Genomic DNA, 18,892 nt, shown 5'->3' with positions numbered 1-18,892 from the left:
GACTGTAGTTTATTTAGAAGGTTTTAAGGTGGAAATTACTTGAACACATTTAAATGGGGATGAGAAAGATGTGGAAGAGAAAAGGAGCATGAGGACGAGGAAGGGAGTATATAGTTGATAATATCAGATTCCTAAGGATGTGGGAGGATGGCGAGGTTCAGAGGACACGTGGAGGGGTTATCTTTAATCAGGAGGCATTGCTCCTCTTTGGAACATTCTAGTCCTATTTTGCACAGTAAACACCCTCTTCTTATTTTCCTATAGTACTTCGGACAATTGCCAGCCTCCTTTTCCAGCTCTGCTTCCTCTGTATGATGGTAAATGTGGGCAGTTCTTCCAGGCTCAGACCTAGGCCCTCTTTGCTTTTCTCTCCACACCTTCTGAGTGGACAATCTCATTCATTCCGGTGATTTCAATAGATGGATGACTTTCCAACTGACACTTCTACCCCTAATTTTCAAATCTGTACTTGTATCTGCCTGTTCATCCTGTATAGCTCATCAATCACATTACTGTTATATTCAACCTCTTTAGTATCTCTCAATTGCATCTGTTTCTTGGTAACTCCACTGTTACAGGCTGAACTGTGTCCCTCTTAAAATTTGTATGTTGACGTCCCAGCCCCCAGTACCTCAGAATGTAACCATATTTGGAGGTAAGGTTTTTAAAGACATGATTAAGTTAAAATTAGGTCTAATCCAATATGACTTGTGTTCTTATAAACAGAGGAAGATGGTTACCAGTGTGGACATAGGTGGGGGATGGTTGAAAGAAGTGATGGGGATTAAGGAGTGTACTTGTGATGAGCACTGGATCATGTCTAAAAGTGTTGAATTGCTATATAGTACACCTGAAACTAATATAACACTGTATGTTAACTACACTGGAATTAAAATAAAATTTTTTCAAAAAGAGGGAGAGATACCAGGAGTACATGTCCACAGAGAGAAGACCATGTGAAGAGGCAGCAAGAGGGTGGCCATCTGCACACCAAGGGGAGATGCCTGGAACAGACTCTTCCATTATCGCCCTCAGAAGGAAACCAATCCTGCTGACAAACTTGACCTGGGACTTCGCCTCCAGAACTGAGAAATATCTGCTGTTTAAGCCACCCAGTATGTGATACTTTGTTATGGTAACTTTGGCATGCTAATACACCCACCCTCTTTACTATTTTAGGCCACCACCATCTTTCATTTGCATTTCTGGAGCCACTGCTTAAATTTTATTCTCTTTTCTAGTTTCATCCTCTCTAAAATAATCTCTGTGTTATACTCAGAGTAATCTTTTCATGCATATGTGACTATATGACATACTTTCACTCCACCACTCTCCCCATTAATGTCACAAGACAGTTAAATATTCTAAAAAGTCAGAGAGGGCTTTGTGATAAAACATATGAAAACTTACCTAAGGAAGTTTTGATGCCAAAGCAAATGGTAGACTATGTGGCTCCTCAAGAGGCTCAGAGTCAAAAGCGGGAAGGGAGTGTGCAGATAAAAGTTTGCCTAACACGGTATCTCTTTATTCCCCACTGCACAGGGAATACAGGGAAGGATTGGTCACACAGATTCATTAAGCCAGGCTTTCCTGCATCCCATGTTTCCTCTCTAACCCCAGGCTTACTATGATGTCACCCAGGACCAGCTTGGCCATGTATTTGTGATGGCCCCAACTGAAACAGTTGCAGCTGGCACTTATCAGCTTTGGCTAGAGGCATAGGTTGAGCAATTCTGGACTGGAATGAACAGAAGATGCTCCAGCTTCTAATTCCACTGCTCATGGCACTCAAGGGGCATGCCCAAGAAGAGTCAGGTCTGTGCCAAGCTAACAGAGCAGAGGATGGAGAGAGGCCTGCAACCTCTTACCTGGTTCCTGTAGAGTTGATGTAGAATTCTGAGGGAAGGTTGAGTTAGAGCAAATGGCTCAGGAAATGAGGAGATCACAACTGATTAACCAAAGTAGATATTTTGGGCTGAGTGAATAATGCCATTTAAAATGATCCCCCAGGATCTGGAAATACAGGAGACTTGGAGTAACATTAGCAATTGCCTCTGCTTCTCCAGACTCCACTCCCCTCTTTGTAAATGTATTAAGCACCTTTCTGAGCCCAGCATAGTGCTGGGACCACAGTGGAATAAAGACCTTATTAATTTAGACAACCTGTATTAGATTATGTAATCTCATAAAGTGGGAAAAGTTATAGGACTATTATTATAAGAACAAGTGAATGAATGCAGCATTTTCAAGTATGTTCTGTAGACCCCTTGTCCTATTAGAAGCTTATGGTTAGACAAGATTTAGAAATGTTCTCTTCATTACTTTTTCTGTAGAGTCACAGTGGATACTCACATAGTAAAAGTTATGAGAAATCTCACTGTAGAGAAAATAGAATAATTTTATTTAATCTGGTATTTCTGAAATGTATCTGGTCACAAGACCACCCTTTACACCCCTATTTGTAACATTTTCCTTATTTGTAACATTTTTAATTTATTCTTTTGAGAATTACCGGTTCCTATAGTTTTCTCATTTTTCCTACTTGAATGGGTGTTGTAAACTGTTTTGTAAGAACTTTAAAAAAAATTTTAATGACATTAGCCCTTTGTCTCTTATGTGTGCTGCAAAACATTTTCTCCTAATTCTTCAACACTCTTCAAACTCTATTTTGGATGAAATGTAAAAGATTTAAATTTATGTAAAAGTTCATCAATATTTTTACTTATGGTTCTTGGCTTCTATTTGATGTGCTAGAAAGATCTTCTCATCCCAGATTATAAACACAATCAGACCTGTAGAATAATGTGAGCTCTGAAGTTAGATTGTCTGCAACTAATTATATTTCCTCCACATACTTGCTATGTCATCTCAGAATGTATTATTAAATATCTTTGTATTAATTTCTCCATCTGTAAAATGGTAATATTAAAGTTACTGTGAGGATTATATATGCACAAAGTTCTGAGAACAGTGCCAGGTACCTTGTAAATACTGAAAATTTGTTAGCTGCCATTATTCCAGCATTTATATGATTTTGTCTTAAATTAACGTTTTCCTCATCCCAAGTTGATAAAGATATTTTCTTATGTTATTTTCTAGAAACTTATTATTCATATTTTACATTTAGATATGCAACCCATTTAGTTTCAAATTTTATGTGTAAACAAGGTAAAGTTCAAGATTTTTTTTTTAGAAGAAAGTAACCTACAAAGGAACCCTCATTCATCTAGCTTCAGATTTCTCAGCAGAAAATCTACAGGCCAGGAGAGAGTGGAACGACATGTTCAAAGTGTTGAAAGATAAAACTTGCCAGCCAGGAATACTTTATCCAGCAAGGTATCCCTCAGATATGAAAGAGAAATAAAGCCTTTGTCAGACAAACAAAAGCTGAGAAAGTACACCACCACTAGATCTGCCTTGTAAGAAATGCTGAAAAGAGTCCTCCAGGCTGAAATGAAAAAAAAAAAAAAAAAAAAATGCTAATCAGTGACATAAAAGCAAATGAAAGTATACAATACTCTAGCAAAGGTGAAAAACAAACAGAATTAGGAAACTGGCACTCTATATTAGAATGCAGTGTTAATTATATTATAAAGGCTAAAGGAAAAGAGCATTAAAAATAACTATAGCTACTATAATTTCTCAATGAATTTCACAGAATAAGAAAAGGTAAATTGTGACATTAAAAATATAAAATTAAAAGGGTAAGAGGGTAGAACTTTTATAGCCAAATGAAGATTAGGTGCTATCAACATTTTTTATATGAAGTGTTTTATGTAAGCCACATAGTAACCACAAATTAGAAACCTAGAGTAGAGCCACAAAACATAAAAAAAGGGGAGACTGACCAAATCCCCAGGGAAAACCACCACTTTACAAAGATAGACAGAAACAGGGGAAAAGATACAATGGAGATACAAAACGACCAAAAGGCAAATGATATGATGGCAGTAGTACGTCTTTATATGCCAATAGTCACTCTAAATATGAAATGAATTAAATTAATTAATGGAAAGGCACAGAATGTCTGGATGGATTAAAAAAAAGAAAGACTCAACTATATGCTGCCTACAGGAAACTCATTTTATCTTTAAAGACACACCTAGACTCAAAGTAAAGGGATGGAATAAGAGATTTCATGCAAGTGGAAAACAAAAGAAAAGTGAAGGTAGCCATACTTGCATTAGACAAAATATACCTTAGGCCAAAAGAGATAAAAAGAGATAAAGAAGGGTATTATATAATGATTAAAAAGTGTAAGTCAGGCAGAGAAAGACAGATACCATATGTTTTCACTCATATGTGAATCTTGAGAAACTTAACAGAAAACCATGGGGGAGGGGAAGGGGGGAAAAAGTTACAGAGAGGGAGGGAGGCAAACCATAAGAGACTCTTAAATACTGAGAACAAACTGAGGATTGATGGGAGTGGGGGAGAGGGGAAAGTGTGTGATGGTCATTAAGGAGGGCACTTGTTGGGATGAGCACTGGGTGCTGTATGGAAACCAATTTGACAATAAATTATATTTAATTAAGAAAAAAGAAGAATAAAGAAATAAAAATAAATAAAAATAAAAAGTCAATACATCAAGAAGATATAACAATAGTAAATATATATGCGCCCACCATTGCAGCACTGGAATATATTAAACAAATGATAATGGATATAAAGAGAGAAATAGACATGTAATTAACAATAGGAGAATTTAACATCCCACTGTCAACAATGGATAGGACACCCAGACAAAATCAAAAGAAAACATTGGAATTGAATCATAGTCCAGAACAAATAAACTTAATAGACATATATAGAATGTTTTATCAAACATCAACAGAACACATATTTTTCCGGAATGCACAGGGGACCTTCTGTAGCATAGATTATATGATAAAACACAAAAAAAATCTTAGAAGTTTTAAGAACATTGAAATAACATCAACTACCTTTTCTGACCACAATGGAATGAAGTTAGAAATGAAGAAGAGGAAAGATAGAAAATCTACAAATATGTGGAAAATAACAGTGCATTTCTGAACAACCAATGGGTTAAAGAAGAAATCGAAAGAGAAAATTTAAAATCTCAAAACAAATAAAAATGGAAATGCAATGTATCAGGGCACCTGGGTGGCTCAGTCATGATCTTTGGCTCAGGTCATGATCTTGTGGCTCCTGAGTTTGAGCCCCATGTTAGACTCTGTGCTGACAGCTCAGGTCTTGGAGACTGCTTCAGATTCTGTGTCTCCCTCTCGAAGGAGGGAGAGAGAGAGAGAGAGATTGAGAGAGAGAGAGAGAGAGAGAGAGAGAATCTTAAGCAGACTCCACGTTCAGTGCACAGCCTGATGTAGGGCTCAATCCCATGACCCTGGGATCATGACCTGGGTTAAAATCAAGAGTCAGACATTTAACCAACTGAGCCACCCAAGCACCCTTAGTAAGCTAATATTAAAAGCCAATTAAGAATACCATAAAACGTAACCTAAATAATATTTGGAATTAACAGAACACACATCTTAAAACAGTTGACTGTTAAAACTTCCATACGAAATAAAAAATAAAATTAAAAAAAAAACTTTAATATGAGAGTAATAGGTTTCTATTTTTAAAATATTTTCTGGATTTCAATAAGAACTTATAAAGCATACTGACATGTTTTGATGAAAATATTTTAGTTTGAATTTTACATTGAATCACATTTAGATGCTTCAACAACTTTGTAAGGAATTTTTAGATAATTTTAATCAATTCCCAGTGGTTATTAACACACAATAGAATCTAGAATCTTAATAATATAAAGTTTTAAGATAAAATTATAAATTTAAGTATGAATTTTACACACATATTTAGGTCATGTATTTGGTGGCCTCTACAACTAACATGAAAAACAAGAAGTGACTTTCAGAGGTACTTATTGGGGAATAAGCACCCAACAAGGTCCTCAAGTATAGGACATGGCTTTGCTTAAGTTACATCAGCTGAACTCACGTATCAAGATCCCAAACTGTCCTAAATCAGATAAACTATTTTTTAAGACTTGAAACACTGACAAAGTTTAGACACAGGGACATAATACTTTTTATTTAATTTATGAGGGCCATTTTTACCTCAGTTAAATTTCATCTGAAAAAAATTATTTAAAACTCTAGTTGTAGTATTTCATTATATTCCCAAACTGATTTCACAAGGCCAGCGTACTCTAATACCAAAGCCAGATAAGGATGATATAAGAGAAAAAAACAACTTCTGACCAATATCTCTGATGAATTTAGATATGCAAATTTTCAACAAAATATTAGCAAACCAAAATCAATACCACATTAAAAGGATACACCATGATCAAGTGGTATTTATCCCTGGGATGAAAGGAAGGTTCACAAATCAATACATGTGATGCACCACATTAATTGAATGAAAGATGAAAATCTCAATAGATGCAGAAATAGCATTTGACAAAACATATGATCATTTCATTATACAAATGCTCAACATATTGGGTATGGAAGGAACATTCCTCAACATGATAAAGGCCATATATGACAAACCCACTGCTAATATTATACTCAATGGAGTATGGAGAAAAATTGAAACCTTTTCCTCTTAAGACCAGGAACAAGACAAAGGTACCCATTCTCACTTACTCAACAAGGCACTGGAAGTTCTAGCCAGAAAAATCAGGCAATAAAATAAAATAAAATAAAATAAAATAAAATAAAATAAAAGGCTTGCAAACTAAAAAGGAAAAAGTAAAATTGTCTTGTTTGCAGATGATGTAGTCTTATATATAGAAAATACATATATTCCACCAAAAAACCAATCACTGAATTCAGTAAACTTTCAGGATACAAGATCAACACACAGAAATCAGTTGCATTTCCATAGACAAACAACAATATATCTGAGAATGAAATAAAATAATCCCATTCACAGTGGCGTCAAAAAATAGGAATAAATTTAACCAAAAGGGTGAAGTATCTCTACACTGAAAACTATGGCTTTGATGAAAAAAATTGAAGACACAAACAAATGGAAAAATAGCCCATTTTTATGGATCAGAATTAATATTGTTAAAATGTCCATACTACTCAAAATAATCTATGGAAGCAATGTAATCTCTATCAAAATTCCAACAACATTTTCCTCAGAAATAGGAAAAAATCTTAAAATGTGTACGGAATCACCAAAGACCCTGAACAGCTAAAGCAATTCTGAGAAAGAATAAAGTTGGAGACATCACACAAAGCTATAGTGAATAAAATCAGACACAAAGACCAGTGGGAAAAAATTTACAGCCCAAAAATAAACTCTCACATACATAGTCAACTAATATTTGACACGGAGCCAAGAATACTCAGTGGGGAAAAACAGTCTCTTAAATAAATGGTCCTGGGAAAACTAGATGATTACATGAATGAATACCTTATACCACACACCAAAATTCCCTTGAAATGGATTAAAGACTTAAACATCAATAAAACTCCTACAAGAAAACAAAGGGGAAAAGTTCTGTGACATTGGTCTTCACAAAAATTTTTTGGTTGTAACCCCCAAAACACAAGCAATAAAAGGAAACATTAATAAGAGGAACTACACAGCAAACTAAAATGCTTCAGCAAAAGCAAAAGTCAACAAACTAAAAGACAGCCTACTGAATGGGAGAAAATGTTTCCAAATCAAATATCCAGTAAGGGCTTAATATCCAAAATATATAAAGAATATAAATATATAATTTAATAGCCAAATTTTTTTGATTAAAAAATGGAGAAAGGGACTGAACATTTTCCCAAAGAAGACATACAAATGGTCAACTAGACACATGAAACATGAATAGATACACTGACATTACTAATCATCAGGAGAATGCAAATCAAAACCACAATTAGATATCACCTCACACCTGCTAGAATAGCTTTTATCAAAAAGACAAGAGATAACAAGTATTCGCAAGGATGTAGAAAAAAGGGAACCCTTGTGCACTGTTGGGAGGAATGTAAATTAATGCAGCCACTATGGAAAACAGAATGGAGTTTTCTTTAAAAATTGCAAATAGAGGTGCTGTATGATCCAGCAATCCCACTTCTGGGTATATACCCAAAGGAAATGAAAACAGGATCTCAAAGAGATGTCTGTATTTTGATGTTCATTTCAGCATTATTCACAATATCTAAATTATGGAAACAACTTAAGTGTCTTCAATGGATGAATGGATAATTATTCAGCCATGAGAAATAAGGAAATACTGCCATTTGCAACAATATGAATGGACCCTGAGGCATTATGCTGAGTGAAATAATTCAGATGGAGGAGGACAAATACTTTATGATCTCACTTATATATGGAATCTGGAAAAAACAAGCTCATAGAAACAGAGTAGAATTGTAGTTACCAGTGGCCTAGGGTGAGAGAAATGGGGAAAGGTTGGTCAAAGGATACATATTTCCAGTTAGAAGATGAATAAATTCTGGGGACATAATGTATAACATGGTAATTATAGTTAATAATACTGTATTATATACTTGGAAGTTGCTGACAGGGGAGTTCTTAAATGTTCTCACTACAAAAAAGAAATGGTAATAATGGGACGTGGTGGAGATGTTAATGCTATGGTGGTAATCATTTTGCAATATATAAATGTATCAAATCAGCACACTGTTCATCTTAAACTTACACACTGCTATATGTCAGTTATATTTTAATTAACCTGTAAAACAAAAATTATCCTCAGTAGAAAGTACTAGAAAGATACTGCAGAAGGAAGGCGATTTTTCCTGGTTCTGTCTGGCATGCTTCTGTTTGCTTTTCCTTGCTCCTACAATATGACTGTTGGAGGGAGAGGACATCCAATAGTGCTTGGCTCCTGCCATGGGTCCTTCTATAAGCTTGAGCCCTGTCCCCTGTTTAGTGATCTTCTGTTATATCAATGGCCCCCAAAATGGCTTTTGTCTACTAGACCATAGATTGTTTATTTCTTCATGTCAAGCTGATACCCATTAGCTCAAAGCCTGCTGGTCCCAAACTTAATTTTTTACACATCCATTTATTTTCAACATAACTAAGCAGTTTAGATGTTTAGAGCCTGCCTGTCTTGCATATCCTATGAAACTGCATCCAATATCTGCTAGTCATAGATATGATAAAGCCTGTGATTATAAACACCCCACACCACTGCTGCCCTTCATTGCTCTCTGACTCAGAGACTCCCATTTGTGCCGCTGAGCAATATTACCTAGATGTTAAGCTCCTTCTCTGCTCTCTTTCACCTGGGAGTTCCCTTGTCCTCTTCCCCTTCTGGATGGTAGCTCTCATACCTTAGCTTCTGGATGGTCTCAGGCTGTTAATGGGCTTCTACTGCATGCAGACCTGTTCAAATAAAGCATGTGTGTGCTACTGCCACCTTGTGGTCATATCTTTTTCTTTGATCAGTTCCCCCAATCCTTCCAATCTCCTACACCCCCTCACAGCAGCAATTCCAACATAGACATTGACACCCCTGGCTGATGAACAGTCTCTTGACACCTAAGTTTCCACCTGCTCTTGCCTACTTGTTACTAGAAGGGACGTTCCAGCCTCACTCCAGCTGTACTTCAGAGGGGTGTTTCCTGCTTTAATAGCAATAGGGACTTAAAAACTTCTATTTTCCCTTGGGCTGCAAACACATTCTCTAGTGATTTCTGAACCCCAACCTTGGGGAGGAGCTCCCCTGCCAAGTTGAGTCCTTTCACTCTCCCCTAACTTTGTGGTATTCTTGGAGTCCTCTTGGCCCTTTGTAGTTATTCCTCTGTTATAGCTTAAAATTCTTGATATTAACTCTTCCTTTTCCAATTCTGCATGGTTGCAATCTCCTGAATGGATCCTGCATATCTTTAGCCATTTCATATCATCACCTCAACCCCTTAACAGCTCTAATGAATCTCCACCCTGACTTCTCCAGGTCTCACGGCTCTTTTTGAATGTGAGGGACAGACATTGGAGGTGTGTTTTGTTAGTGTTTTCTGAGACCTGTCCCCTCTGTGCCTGCTCACTTATTTCACTCAACTTTAGCACTAGTCTAAGCTGGGAAGATGCTGGGAATATCAGATAGAAAGGATTTCTCAGTGCTCATTATGTACAAATAGCTCTTCCATTTCTCTTTCAGACAAAGTTCAATGTGGCCACCGACCTGCCTTTTCAAATTCATCATTGTTACGATTTCATGAATTGTTTGAAGTCCAGGAGGGTGAGTTCCCATGGCAAGTGAGTATCCAGATCTCACGGAAACACCTCTGTGGAGGCTCAATCATACATCAGTGGTGGGTTTTGACAGCCGCACATTGCTTCCCAAGAACCCTGTAAGTTTCTGAAGCGTTGTATTAATTTACATCAAATCTTCTCTACCTTTTGTCTGGGTCGGGTAGCTTAACGGGTTAGTGCACAAGGCTTATGAACCCAGTTTGTTCCCATTGGCTTTGTACCAGAAAGTATCTTCTCTACACCCACTTTCTCCTTCTAAGTGAGCCATATCCAAAGGTTGACTTCTAGTTGTAGCTGTGCACCCAGTAATGGAAAATAAGTACAAGTCTTCCCTTCTAAGCCTGCCACATGTGTAGACAATACACTGTATTTGTTCATTGTACACACACTCATGAACACCTACCATTGTGCTATTCCAAGTGCTGGTGATATAGCGGTAAACAAGACAGTCAAACTCTTTGTTGTCAAGGAATTCACATTCTATTATCTTGGATGGATTCATTCCATTTCCTTGAGTCAGGAAATTTCCCTGGGCTGATTATTCACTAGCTCAGAGTCTGGGCTGCTGACTTCTGCCACTCTTGTCTCTAGCCACTCTCTAGGCCACTGCACATCCACTGCTTTGGATTTTTCAGTATTTAGTTGTAAATTGTACTGTTGATAAATTTGTCTACAAGTGTGAAATACAGTGTAAGTATTATTATAGTTTGGAGTTATTATATTCATTTTTTAGGTTAGAAATGGCATTGGGAAATGTTACTGTGGTCATGGGAACCAGAATATTCAGCGACGTCCGCTTGGAGAGAAAGCAAGTGCAGAAGATAATTATTCACAAAGATTATAAACCATCCCACCTTGACAGTGATCTCTCCCTGCTCCTGCTTGCCACACCAGTAAAATTCACTAACTTCAAAATGCCCATCTGCCTGCAGAAGAAGGAAAGGATCTGGGACAGATGTTGGATGGCAGAGTGGGTGACAGCTTATGAATATGGTATGCGCCTTCCCTTAAAAATCCATAGAAAGCTTACATTTAGGCTTCCCTGGGCTAGAAAGCATGTTGCTCTGGATGATTTTGGCCTCACTACTCTAACTTTGGGATCTTGAGCTAGCTAGCTCCTTCACCTTACTCACCTTTACCTTTTCTCATCTGTATAATGACAGCAATGTCACCCTCAAATCCATTATGTGGATTAAATTAGATGCAATTGTACTTGTAAGGTCCCTAATGAAAGCCTGGAATATAGAAGAATCTCAAAACATGAGAGTGATCATTTTTTGGAGCCCAGAGGCCTTTAGAAAGCCAGTTTGGATTCTTCCTCCATGGACTATTTTACAATGTGAACTTCCCAATATGTTTATCATTTGATGAAGTCCATGTTGACCATCATCCTGAGATAACTGAGCCAGTGATTCCCCAACCAATCTTTGTCATCAATGACTCCACTCCTTTCCCAGGTCACAAGGCTGGCCAAACAGGGAGAAACTCTGGGAGGGTGGGAGTAGGATGGGGGGAAGACCAGAAGTTCCTCTAGAATTAGTTGTTTACCTTCCACAAGTTGGCTCTTACAGGTGTGTCATTTTCCTGGTTCCTCCACTGGCCTGGCAGAGACATTGGACAACACTAAGAAACTGGGCTATTCTGAATCTCTGCACAAGGACCAAGCATGGCTGTGGGGAGATGGGGGGGCATGGAGAAAACTCATCCTATGTTTTTATGGCAGGAGCTGGTGCTAGGGGGGTTAGTAGGCTGTTCCAGAGGAAATGAGTTTCCCAAAAGGAATAAATATAAGCATAAATGAAGAATTCACTTATTGGATTGAGTGGAGCATTCCATTAGGTCACCTTTAAGGCCTTCCTACACTGTGATTTGCTAAGTGTTTGCATCATTCCATGACTTCAACCCTGATCATTCATAGGCTTGTCACCTTCAGTGGTTGATTTGGCACTCATTCTCACACTAGCTTCCTCATTTCCCAGACCAACATGACAACTTAAACATGTACCTGCAGAAGATGAGAGTGCTGCAGATTAGCTGGAGAGAATGCAGCAAGAGGGTAGATCAGCTCTCCAGGAACATGGTTTGTGCTTGGAAGGAACCAGGCACTAAAGGCAATTGCCAGGTACTTGGCCCCTACCTCAGCCCCATCCTCCATATGCCCCTCCACTTTCTAGGTTCTCAGGAGAAAGCCCAGGAGTGAAGCCCCTAACCCATGCCACTAGGACCCTCTTATCCTGCCCTCTTGCTAGAGCTACTGTTGATTCCTTGCAGACTGTACCTTCTTCATTCTCTCATTCTCAGGGAGACAGTGGGGCACCTATGGTCTGTACTATCCATGGAACCCAGAGGCTCTTCCAAGTGGGTGTCTTCAGTTGGGGCATAAGATCTGGCTTCAGGGGGAGGCCTGGTATGTTTGTGTCTGTGGCTCAATTTATTCCATGGATCCAGGAAGAGACAGAAAAGGAGAGAAAAGCCTACACCATCTCAGGAGCCTGGAGAAGCTCCCTGCCTCATGTTCCACAGTATCCCTTACTGTTGGGTTTGGGTTCTCAAGTGTTGCTTGTGACCATATTTACTGGTGATAAATCAAATCACTAAGCTTTAGACCCACCCTCACTTCTCCTCCTCCTTTCTTCCCTCCCATCTTTACACAAGCATCAATGGAGCATAGACTGTGAGTTAGCTTCTATGCTAGACCCTGGAAGTTAGACATGGATTCAGTTCTCCCAAATATCACAAATCTAATGAATAAAGACCAAATATAACACTAAAAAGAGGTCTTTCATCACCCCCAACATTTTGTGTTGTTAAGTAACTTCTTTTACTTCTCTTATGGAACACAATATAACCTAGCTAATGACCAGCTTTAATTCTGTCAGCTCAGTGCTTTACATAGACCCCCCCCCCCAACACAGAGAGCTCCCCATCTGAGGTACAAATGCTTTCATATACTGGGCCATTTATGAAGGAAGGTCTATAGTAGAGTTATGATCAGGGGTTTCTTGTCCTGTTTGGAGTTGAAAGTGGGATGATTATGACTTGGGACTTAAAAACCACACCTTTCTTTCCCTCCCCTTAATATATCCAAATAAAAAGTTAGCATAATGAAGTGGCTTGGAGGAATCAGCAAAATCCTCCCTTTCCATAGACATGGATAACTGAATAAGGGCCACTCTTGAGTAGCCAAAGTCATTTTAATAAAATGAGAAAGGATAAAAATTCAAGGCAAGAAATTCAGAGGAAACAGAATAGCTTGTGTGGCCAGATTATAATACAAAGTATAAGAATTTGTTTTTAGAAAATTGTGAGACAATGTTTAAAGATCAGGGCTATAAAGTGAAATCAGGGACGAGTAATAGGGTCTTTTCTAGGTCCTTCCTTGGTTAAGTCTACCTGGCATAGACATGATCAGAATTAGCAGATGCAAAGAAGACAATCAACCACATGCAGTCCCACTGGAGTCCATAAAGAGAAACACATTAGTTCATTCAGATACCTTGTGAATACTGAACGTGTATCAGGCTCTGGAAAGATATAAGGATGTAAATGATGTAAAGTTCATGTGTTCAAATGTGTATGAGTCACAATCATATGGCCACATCCAAATTTATGAATATTTTAGAGGGTCTCATAGTGATTAGTTTCATGGGATATTATTATTTTACTAAGAGTTCTCCAGAAAAATAGAAAAAAATTGTGTGTAGGGCAGGGGAGGGAGAAAGCTAGAGTTTTATTTAAGAAATTGGGTGGGGGGAGAGCGCCTGGGTGGCTCAGTTGGTTAAGCATGTGGCTTCGGCTCAGGTCATGATCGCAGGCATGTGAGTTTGAGCCCTGGGTACCACTTGTGAGTTCAAGCCCCGCTTCAGGCTCTGTCAGCACAGAGCCTGGAGCCTGCTTCAGATTCTGTGTCTCCCTCTCTCTCTTCCCCTTTCCCCTCACACTCTGTCTCTCTCTCTCTAAAAAATAAATAAACATTAAAAAAAAAGAAAGATATTGGGGGACACCTGTTTGGCTCAGTTGGTTGGGCATCCATCCCTTGATTATAGCTCAGGTCAGTATCCCAGTGTAGTGGGATTGAGCCCACATCAGGCTCTGTGCTACATGTGGAGCCTACTTAAGATTCTCTCTCTATCTCACTCTGTCTCTCTCTCTCTCTCTCTGACTCTCTCCTCTCTTCCTCCTCCCCTGCCCCTCTCCCCTGCTCTCTCTTTCTCTCAAATAAGTGAATAGAATAGAATAGAATAGAATAGAATAGAATAGAATAGAATAGAATAGAATAGAATAGAATAAATTGGCACATGCAATTATGGGGGCTGGTAAGTCTGAACTCTGTATGGGAGACCAGAAGACTGGAGGCCCAGGGAAAGATTGATGCTGCAGTCAGGAGTCTGAGGAAAGTCTGGAGGAATACATCCTTTCTCCTCAGGGGACCTAAGTATTTTCTCTGAACTGATTAGATGAGTCCCATCCACATTATGTAAGGTAATCTGTTTTACTCAAAGTCTACTGATTTCAATGTTAATCATATCTTGAAAAAAAAACCAAAAACCTCCACATCAACATCTAGACTTGTGCTTTACCAAACAACTAGGTATTATAAGGTACCCAAGTTGACAGACGAAATCATTACATTGATAAAGTGTCATCTCTTAGAGCTGCTGAGAAAAACATAATATAGGCTAGTTCTCTTTGGAGTTCAACAAAATCTAACTCACACCAAATATTAAATGATAAAAAAGAAGGAATCTGAAATGCCCTTATAATACTAAAACACCACACTTATTGATGCCCTTTATCCTATAGATGGAGGGACTTGTGAGATCGTCTCTGTCATGCCATAGAGAGATACTTCCGTGTTCTGTTTCTAGTCTTCTCAGGCTATTATGCTTTCCCTGGAAGGTCTTTGGGGTTTGCATCTATGAGATTACTCTTAATTTTGCTGCTTTTATATTAGGACAGTGTTTCAGATACCCACTAGAATTAACCTGGATGTCTGGTAAAAATGCAGATTCCTGGACTTTATCTCAGGTTTACAAAATTAGGAGCTCTAGGGGTAAGGTTCAAGGCATATTCATTAAGAAGTTCTCTGAGTCATTCTTTTAAAATTTTTGTTTTTATTTTATTTTTATTATTATTTTTTATTTTAGAGAGTATGCGTGGGAAGGGGAGAGGGGAAGAGAGACAGAAAGAGACAGACAGAGAGAGGGAGGGAGAGAGAGAGAGACAGAATCTTAAGCAAGCAGGCTCCATGCTCAGTGCAGAGCCCAACACAGGGCTCAATCCCATGATCCTGGGACTATGACCTGAGCAGAAATCAAGAGTCAGATGCTCAACTTATTGAGCCACCCAGGCACCTCAATTCTGCAAAAACCTTTATTTTATTTTTAATTTTTTAAAATTTACATCCAAATTAGTTAGCATATAGAGCAACAATGATTTCAGGAGTAGATTCCTTAGTGCCCCTTACCCATTTAGCTCATCCCCCTCCTACAACCCCTCCTGTAACCCTCAGTTTGTTCTCCATATTTATGAGTCTCTTCTGTTTTGCCCCCTCCCTATTTTTATACTATTTTTGTTTCCCTTCCCTTATGTTCATCTGTTTTGTCTCTTAAAGTCCTCATATGAATGAAGTCAGATGATATTTGTCTTCTCTGACTAATTTCACTTAGCATAATACCCTCCAGTTCCATCCACATAGTTGCAAATGGCAAGATTTCATTCTTTTTGATTGCCAAGTAATACTCCATTGTATATATATATATCACATCTTCTTTATTCATTCATCCATCGATGGACATTTGGGCTCTTTCCATACTTTGGCTATTGTTGATAGTGCTGCTATAAACAGGGGGGTGCATGTGCCCCTTCAAAACAGCACACTTGTATCCCGTGGATAAATGCCTAGGAGTGCAATTGCTGGTGGTAGGGTAGTTCTATTTTTAGTTTTTTGAGGAAACCCCATACTGTTTTCCAGACTGGCTGCAGCAGCTTGCATTGCCACCAACAGTGCAAAAGAGATCCTCTTTCTCCGCATCCTCCCCAACATCTGTTGCTGCTTGAGTTCTTAATGTTAGCCATTCTGACAGGTGTAAGGTGATATCTCATGGTGGTTTTGATTCATATTTCCCTGATGATGAGTGATGTTGAGCATTTTTTCATGTGTTGGTTGGCCATCTGGATGTCTTCCTTGGAGAAGTGTCTATTCATGTCTTTTGTCCATTTCTTCACTGGATTATTTGTTTTTTGGGTGTTGAGTTTGATAAGTTCTTTATAGATTTTGGATACAGACCCATTATCTGATATGTCATTTGCAAATATCTTCTCCCATTCTGTCAGTTGCCTTTTAGTTTTGCTGATTGTTTCCTTTGCTGTGCAGAAGCTTTTTATTTTGGTGAGGTCCCAGTAGTTCATTTTTGCTTTTGTTTCCCTTGCTTCCGGAGACGTGTTGAGTAAGAAGTTGCTGAGGGCAAGATCAAAGAGGTTTTTGCCTGCTTTCTCCTTGAGGATTTTGATGGCTTCCTGTCTTACATTGAGGTCTTTCATCCATTTTGAGTTTATTTTTGTGTATGGTGTAAGAAAATGGTCCAGGTTCATTCTTCTGCGTGTTGCTGTCCAGTTTCCCCAGCACCACTTGCTGAAGAGACTGTCTTTATTCCATTGGATATTCTTTCCTGCTTTGTCAAAGATTAGTTGTCCATACTTTTGTGGGTCCATTTCTGGGTTTTCTATTCTGTTCCATTGATCTGAGTGTCTGTTCTTCTGCCAGTACCATACTGTCTTAATGATTACAGCTTTGTAGTATAGCTTGATGTCCGGGATTGTGATGCCTCCTGCTTTGGTTTTCTTTTTCAAGATTGCTTTGGTTATTTGGGGTCTTTTCTGGTTCCATACCAATTTTAAGATTATTTGTTCTAGCTCTGTGAAGAATGCTTGTGTTATTTTCATAGGGATGGCATTGAATACATAGATTGCTTTGGGTAGTATTAACATTTAAACAATATTTGTTCTTCCTATTCAGGAGCATGGAATCTTTTTCCATTTTTTTTGTGTCTTCTTCAGTTTCTTTCATAAGCTTTCTATAGTTTACAGTGTATAGATTTTTCACCTCTTTGGTTAGACTTATTCCTAGGTATTTTATGATTTTTTTGTGCAACTGTAACTGGGATCAATTCCTTGATTTCTCTTTCTGTCACTTCATTGTTGGTATTTAGGAATGCAACCGATTTCTGTGCATTAATTTTATATCCTGCAACTTTGCTGAATTCATGAATCAATTCTAGCAGTTTTTTGGTGGCATCTTTTGGGTTTTCCATGTAGAGTATCATGTCATCTGCAAAGAGTGAAAGTTTGACCTCCTCCTGGCCAATTTGGATGCTTTTTATTTCTTAGTGTTGTCTGACTGCACAGTCTAAGACTTCCAATATTATGTTGAATAACAGTGGTGAGAGTGCTCGTCCCTGTCCTGCTCTGATCTTAGGGGGAAAGCTCTCAGTTTTTCCCCATTGAGGATGATATTAACATTGGGTCGTTCACATATGGCTTTTCTTATCTTGAGGTATGCTCCTTCTACCCCTACTTTCTTGAGGGTTTTTATCAAGAAACGATGCTGTATTTTGTCAAATGTTTTCTCTGCATCTATTGAGAGGGTCATATGGTTCTTTTCCTTTCTTTTATTGATGTGATGAATCATGTTAATTGTTTTGCGGATATTGAACCAGCCCTGCATCCCAGGTATAAATCCTGCTTGGTCGTGGTGAATAATTTTTTTAATGTATTGTTGGATCTGGTTGGCTAATATCTTGTTGAGGATTTTTGCATCCATGTTCATTAAGGAAATTGGTCTATAGTTCTCCTTTGTAGTGGAATCTCTGTCTGGTTTTGGAGCCAAGGTAATGCTGGTTTCATAGAAAGAGTTTGGAAGTTTTCCTTCCATTTCTATTGTTTGGAACACCTTCAAGAGAATAAGTGTTACCTCTTCCTTAAATGTTAGGTAGAATTCCCCTGGAAAGCCATCTGGCCCTGGACTCTTGTTTTTTGGCAGATTTTTGATTATGAATTCAATTTCCATACTGGTTATGGGTCTGTTCAAATTTTCAATTTCTTCCTGTTTCAGTTTTGGTAGTGTATATGTGTCTAGGAATTTTTCTATTTCTTCCAGATTGCCCATTTTACTGGCATATAATTGCTCATAACATTCTCTTATTATTGTTTTTATTTCTGCTGTGTTGGTTGTGCTCTTTCCTCTTTCATTCTTGATTTTATTTATTTTGGTCCTTTGCTTTTTCTTTTTGATCAAACTGGCTAGTGGTTTATCAATTTTGTTAATTCTTTTAAAGAACCAGCTTCTGGTTTCATTGATCTGGTCTACATTTTTTTTGTTTGTTTGTTTCAATAGCATTAATTTCTGCTCTAATCTTTATTGTTTCCTGTCTTCTCCTGGTTTGGGTTTTATTTGCTGTTCTTTTCCTACCTCTTTAAGGCATAAGGTTAGGTTGTGTATCTGAGATCTTTCTTCCTTCTTTAGGAAGGCCTAGATTGCTATATACTTTCCTCTTATGACCACCTTTGCTGTGTCCCAGAGGTTTTGGCTGTGTTAGCATTTTCATTGGTTTCCATATACTTTTTAATTTCCTCTTTAACTGCTTGGTTACCCCATTCATTCTTTAAT

At 38.1% G+C, this 18,892-nt stretch overlaps 1 protein-coding gene across 4 annotated transcripts in view; it reads left to right on the top strand.

Moving 5' to 3' along the window:
- The window catches only part of PRSS51 (serine protease 51), a 60,174-nt gene that overhangs the window by 19,152 nt on the left and 22,130 nt on the right, over nucleotides 1–18,892 (top strand). For 2 of the 4 annotated variants that reach the window (XM_086703803.1, XM_086703804.1), the window contains exons 2-6: nucleotides 914–1,115; nucleotides 10,130–10,322; nucleotides 10,958–11,217; nucleotides 12,204–12,346; nucleotides 12,526–12,835. In XM_086703803.1, coding sequence (XP_086559929.1) covers nucleotides 935–1,115; nucleotides 10,130–10,322; nucleotides 10,958–11,217; nucleotides 12,204–12,346; nucleotides 12,526–12,822 — 1,074 coding nt within the window. In that variant the 5' untranslated portion in view covers nucleotides 914–934 and the 3' untranslated portion in view covers nucleotides 12,823–12,835. Of the gene's footprint in view, nucleotides 1–913; nucleotides 1,116–10,129; nucleotides 10,323–10,957; nucleotides 11,218–12,203; nucleotides 12,347–12,525; nucleotides 12,836–18,892 lie in introns of those variants that run through there. The other 2 variants (XR_015250101.1, XR_015250102.1) reach the window with 1 other exon arrangement.

This window comes from Puma concolor, chromosome B1 (genome assembly GCF_028749965.1).
Source record: "Puma concolor isolate L17-30 chromosome B1, mPumCon1.1.hap2, whole genome shotgun sequence".
Classification (NCBI taxonomy): Eukaryota; Metazoa; Chordata; class Mammalia; order Carnivora; family Felidae; genus Puma; species Puma concolor.
This window is presented reverse-complemented; position numbering and strand designations above follow the sequence as displayed.